General features: G+C 42.7%; 1 protein-coding gene across 1 annotated transcript; it reads right to left on the bottom strand.

Moving 5' to 3' along the window:
• Positions 1–1,258: 1,258 nt before the first annotated feature.
• On the bottom strand, positions 1,259–5,934 carry LOC110181574 (ileal sodium/bile acid cotransporter). The gene is made up of 2 exons (XM_020949366.2): positions 4,397–5,934; positions 1,259–4,339 (listed from the first exon to the last, which is right to left on the bottom strand). Exons 1-2 carry the CDS (start codon positions 5,420–5,422, stop codon positions 3,980–3,982), a joined length of 1,386 nt encoding a protein of 461 aa, XP_020805025.2. The 5' UTR covers positions 5,423–5,934; the 3' UTR covers positions 1,259–3,979.
• Positions 5,935–6,000: the final 66 nt, after the last annotated feature.

The following is a 6,000-nucleotide window of genomic DNA, read 5'->3' as shown; positions in this document are numbered from 1 at the left end:
GAGCAAACAAGTGCAGCACACCTGGGGCAACCCCGCTAACCCAGTCCCCCCTCCCTTTAGACATTAGCATAACCTTACATAATTCACACTGTGCGTTGAGTGGCAGCAGCAGAAGGAGGAGACTGACTTGAAGTCCGAGTCGCAGGATCAAAAGTAGCATATATTTTGGCTCACAAGAGGCTTTAGGATTTCGATAATGTCTTACCCTTAGTTACAGAGACTAATCAAGGATCTTAGCTCAGTAAAGCAAGCTAAAGAGAAATATTCTTTTAATGTCGGAAAGGGTATCTTTGGGGGTCTTAGAAAACATCGACGAAAGTCACGGGTAACAGGGCTAATTATGCCATTGCCAGCGCCATAATTACGCATAATATTTAAGGACACGTGCTGGGTATATAATTGACTTGAATTTCCCTTCTTTTTCTTGCGTTGCTCATGTTTTTTTCCAGAGTTGGTAGCTGGCAAGTGAATTTCCTGGCAGATTTTTCAGCGCCTCGAAATGGAGACAGGAAATGAAGAGAAAGAGAGAGAGAGAGAGTGAGAGCACACACACACACACACACTTGCCTTGGTTAGGCCGCCTTCTTCCTGTCACCTGGTTACCCCACCCCATCCCAACCTTAACCCCCTACCTTAACCCACTGCTCTTTTGCATTGCATTTGCAGTTGGTTTGTTGCTGTGGCAACCGTCAACTGAAAACGTCAACGACGAGCGTTAAAATGTGCGCCGAGCACGCGATTAAAGCAGGTTAAGAGGGGAGAGGGAGGAGAAGGAGAAGGTAGGCGCCGAGAGGGTTAAGGGTGGGGCGTGTGTTTGTGTTTTTAGCCAGGAAATAGGCAGAAATCATCCAAATGCCACGAAACGAAACCAAAATGCTTTGCTTTGCCTGCCACTCTTCGCACGGCATTGGTGCTTAACCCCCTATGGCCCCATCACCCGCCACTTAAAGCTCTCTTAACCCCCCTTTGCCATCAGTCTGGGGCCTGGTGCAGTTGCACTGCCAATGAGCCAAAAAAAAAAAACAAGAAGGGGGGAAAAAACCCAGCTGGAAATGAAATTGCCTCATCGGAAAAAAACTGCTGCAACTCCGTTTCAAAGTTGTCTTGGCACGGCCCAAAAATGGAGCACGATAGGTGCACTGAAAGAAATTTTAATCACAGAAAATATATAGCTATAAAATCATAGATATATTGTCGTTTAAGAAGAAACTCCTTATAGTCTCAGGGTTAAAGTAATTTAATAACAAGAAACCAAATCAAAAAAGCACAACAGACTTTAAGACTTGTTTCAGACATATCCAGATCAGTAGTTATAGTTGGGAATTGAACTTATTATTTTAATTATTATTTTTTAGAAATAAAGAATATTTAGTTACGTGATTCAAGAAACCAATATTTCCTGGACAGTGTATGCCTGCTGCATTGTTCCTTTCGGGGTTAACTGCAATGCGCAGCAGCAGGCCAGAGAACGGTCATTGGAATCGCATATTATGCTGCACGGGATGGCCATGGATCGGGAATGGGTATATAGCCAGGGCTATAGCATATGGGTATGTACAACTACTAACTTGAGACGACTGCAAACTGTCGACAGGCGACTACCAACTGGGCCAGGGGGATTGATCTAGCTTCCTAAAACCAATCCAAGCGATATGTCCCATTTGAGGCTAATGAAATCTTCAAAGTTTATGATGAGTTGCTCCAAGTGGGTGTGGGCAGGAGTGGGTCTGACACTCGGAGGGTGTAATCAGAGTCAGCCAACAAGGAACGAACAAATTCAATCGATGGCCAAACAGCTGGCAGGCATTGGAAACGAAACTGTTTTTGAATAAAATTAACACATTGAGAGGGTTAACTAGTGCTGGAAAAACATCGAGGATCGGCACTATCGAATAATCAATTTTTAAATCGACAACTTAATAACATTTTCAACAAAATATTATTATTTAAAAATATTATTAAATATAGATTTAAGGCAGGCAAATATTTCAGGTCTCTTCAAGACATTTAAGGCATCCAGTATAAGTTCTTTTTTCATGACATATCCATAATTTATGTTTTTAACAATATATAATTACTTACTAAATACAATTTACATTGTAAAGATATTAAACAGTTAATATAAATTTACTTTCATAGCAGTTGTGCCCAAGTTAACATTATATAATGGCAATAACTTAAATGCACTAGATTAGAAATGCACTAGATTAGATTAAAGGTATTTGCTTCATATAAACATTCATTTATTTTATTTATTTATTTGTAATTACAGTATGAGTATCTATACAAAAATAATTGCAGCACAAACCTACAAAGTAAAGGGCTTTAAAAATCCTAAGAGAAACACCCGCAACCCCATTATTTTCTTTTCAGAAATATGTACATGTACATATATATATGGTGTAATAATCAAGCAAATAAGCCCTCTAATTTAATGGTATCACGCAAAATGACATACTAATCCCAGATATGGCCGAAACGGAGCTCATGTTAACTGTAAAAAGGCTTTAAGTGTGCCAAATTACATGGCATGGCAGCATTAAAAAAATAAAAAGTAATTGTAATTGTAAATAAATCAATTATTAAAAAGAGCAACCAAATGCAGTTGGATTAGTACAATTAATTACAACTATACAACTGGATATCCGGATAATATAAGCAATAAATGAATTAAAGATAAAATAAAACCTATTTCCTTGGAGAAAGAAGAAACCCATTCTTCATCCTTAATGTTTATATTTTGCTAATATGTTTCAATGAAATATTAATCACAAATATGGATAGTTAACTTGTCGTTAAATTACTAAACTGCCGGCACAAGTGGGGGATAGGTGGGTTCGTTCACGTTATGTCATTTGCCACCTTTGAAAAGTGTATATTTATAACCGAAACACACACACACTCACAAATTGTTAGGGAGAAAGGCAAGCAGGGGCTGGGCGCTAACGAGGTCGTCAGGGGGGTTTTTGGGGGGCATTCCGGGAGATTCCAGGCTTCGGTGTTTCAGTGTTTTTCAGGCAAGCGGGGTTCCCAGCGATGTGCGGATGGTAACGGTAATGCGTTCCAAGCGAGAACCGTTAGTTGACCACGCAAACACACACACACACAGGTAGCACTTATTTATATATATCTTCTTCCTTACAAAAGTCAGTGGCGGCAAGTAGGCTTCTTAAAGGGGTTCTTTTAGAGCCTAAAAATAACTTTAAGTGCAAGCTGAACTTTATGTGGACAAGGTTGTTTACACCTTTACAAGTTTTTAAAGTCTTGAAGAAAAAACTACTAAAAGAGTTTTAAACATTAGATTTTAAAATCAGAAATAAAAACTTTTGAATTTTTTTTAAAAATTGGAATATTAAATAATTTAAAAGTAATTAAAGGCCTCCCCCGCAAAAGAAAAAGGATGTGCGCCCTTTTAGCTTGAAAGCACGTGCACACACACTACATACTGTGCACGATGTGCGTGTGTGTCGTAATTGGCAGCCTGCATAGCACTAAACTGATGACATCATGCGCCAACTTGTGTGTATGTGGCGAGAGTTTGCCGGCCAATGCTCCAAATTGCTGCCAGCACATACGCAATGGCCAGCCATCACAGCGCCGACGTTGACATACAATTTTTTCACAGCCTTTCTTTCGCTTGCTGAAAACCCAAATTTGCATGCAAACACACACAATACCCCTGCCTCTATACAACCTCTCCCCCTTTCATACACAGACACACACACAACAAGCATACTCGCGCAAGCACATTAAAAAAGCATTAGAAATGGAGGTTTTTGAATTTTCCGGGCTCTCTCAAGGACCAATGATGCCCAGCTACGACAAAAGTGATGCCCAATTTGGCAAAGCGGAAGTCAGCATGAACGCACAGGATATAAAGCAAACAAGAAGAATTATACAAAATATTCGTACTAAAAAACTAAATTACATTTGCTAAACTAAATTAAATAGTTTTCTACATTCTAAAACTAAGGCTGCTTTAGGGCTGCTGATGGTAGGCAGTCGTACCCTCGCTCTCCTGATCCGCAATCAGTTGCTTGTGATCAAAGCCCTCCTCATCCAATCGCTTATTCCAGCCCAGACAACGACGCACCCCATAGAACACAATGACCAGAAGAAGGGAGAACAACGAAGACGCAATAGGAACCACAAGCACAAGATCCAGCTGTGGCTGCTCCAGCTGACTGGACTGCAGCAGGACAATGGGCATGGTCATATTAAGGACACTAGTCTCGATGGCCAGGGTAAGGGCGTCGGTGCCTGTGCGGCAGAGAATTTTAGACAGGAGATATGTGGCCAGGTAGCCAGCCAAAGGCAGGCTCAAAGCAGCCACCAGAACCTAGACGGATAGGAATAATGTTTATATGTTTTTTAAATGATTACTCTGCTGACTTACCTGCCAGGTAAACTCCAGAAAGACGAACCAATTCAGGCCCACCGTCAGACCCACCAGACACAGAGAGAGCACCACCGACAGTGGCTTCAGGAAGCGGAAAATGAGACGTGTTGTCTTGGGTACGCACAGTCGGAGCATTATGCCAATGGCTAGGCAGGCCACCAAAGCAGCCGCTCCGCCGGATAGCTGTCCAAAAGGCACCGCTAGCTCATCATCCTCGTAGAGCAGCCTGCCAAGCACCAGGATCCAGAGGGGCAGAAAGGCCAATGCCAGCAGACTGTTGATTGTGGTGGTGGCCACCGATAGGTTCACATTACCCTTAAGAAACACCGTACAAATGTTGGCCAGGCCGCCGCTCGGTGCCAGTGCTGCGTAGAAGAGCGCCAGCTGCAGGGGCCACCTGCCAGGCCACAGAGCACAACCCAATCCGAATCCCAGAGCAGGCATTATGGCAAACCGGCTGACCGCACCGACTACAGGTCCCACAGGACGACACACAATCCCGGCCAGCCGATGTAGATCCAGCACAGTGCCCAGGTTGAGGAACATAAGCAGAGCCAAAGCTGCCGACACATATGTGGTGACGCGTTCGTCCACCACACGAGATCTCAGGATCGCCAGGGGCAGGGGACTCGGATAGGACTCCTTTTCGCCAGATGCCAATTGCAGATCCACCAGCAGATCGCTGTAACCGAAACGTACACCTTTCACCTCCACTGGACCCCGCCAGGTGCCGGAGAAGTCGAACTCTTCTTTTTTTACGGTGAGCAAAGATGAAGCTTTCGCCTCGTCCTGCGAGTATATATAGAAACTATAGTCAGCAGCTGTGTCCACGGGGTTTACATTGGTTATCTCCAATGTTAGCTGATGACTCTCGCCCTCCGACAATCGTAGCTCTGTTAGATCTCCGTAGTACACCAGCCATTTGCCAGCCAAGTCACCGTAATCCCCCCTAACTCCAGCGAGAAGTCCTGATCCCAGGATCAAGAGTAGCTGCAGTCCCGAGTACTGTTTTGTGTGGCCCATGTTGGCGTTGTAGCGTCGTTTCTTTAACTAAAACTGGGCCTGGAGCACTCCAATAACACCCAGGAGGAAAACAACACACAAAGGCCTTATCTAGGCATCGAGCAGACGGTCCGGTTTGGATTCCTCTTATCAGGCGGCGGCCTCAGGTGGCGAAGTGGAGGAAGAGCACTTGGGAGTGGGTCGTAAATTAGATGGAATTTGTGAATGTAATTGAGTCTTTGTGCAGATATTCACTGATTCATTTGATAAAGCTTCAATGGGTGAGTAATTAAAAATTAAACCTGCCTCTTTAAACAATGAGGAAAATATTGAAAATAAAAGCAATAACCATTTGAAACGAATATATATTCAAGTATGTGTAGGATATTCTTAAGAACTGCTGGCTTTTCAACTCCAAAAACTTCATCAAAGAGATCATAAAAACTTTAAATAAATTAAAATACATTGAAATAAATAAAATAATAATTTAGATATCCTGTACGACCTTGGATTATACTCAAGACTCTCGGCAACACTTTCATGTGCGTAATCCCTTCCCTCATGACTCAAGAGTTTTTTCAACATTGTCGAATCTTTCA

The sequence above is a fragment of the Drosophila serrata genome, unplaced genomic scaffold, assembly GCF_035046125.1.
Source record: "Drosophila serrata isolate PLE 108 unplaced genomic scaffold, ASM3504612v1 contig_276, whole genome shotgun sequence".
Taxonomy (NCBI): domain Eukaryota; kingdom Metazoa; phylum Arthropoda; class Insecta; order Diptera; family Drosophilidae; genus Drosophila; species Drosophila serrata.
Note: the sequence above shows the minus strand (reverse complement) of the source record. Positions and strands in the feature narration are given on the sequence as shown.

Bases quoted from the DNA above. Each gene is read 5' to 3' on its own strand.
- LOC110181574 (XM_020949366.2), bottom strand. From the start codon at position 5,422: ATGGGCCACACAAAACAGTACTCGGGACTGCAGCTACTCTTGATCCTG. The intron at 4,340-4,396 runs GTAAGTCAGCAG...CTATCCGTCTAG, and splicing joins TTCTGGAGTTTACCTGGCAG to GTTCTGGTGGCTGCTTTGAG.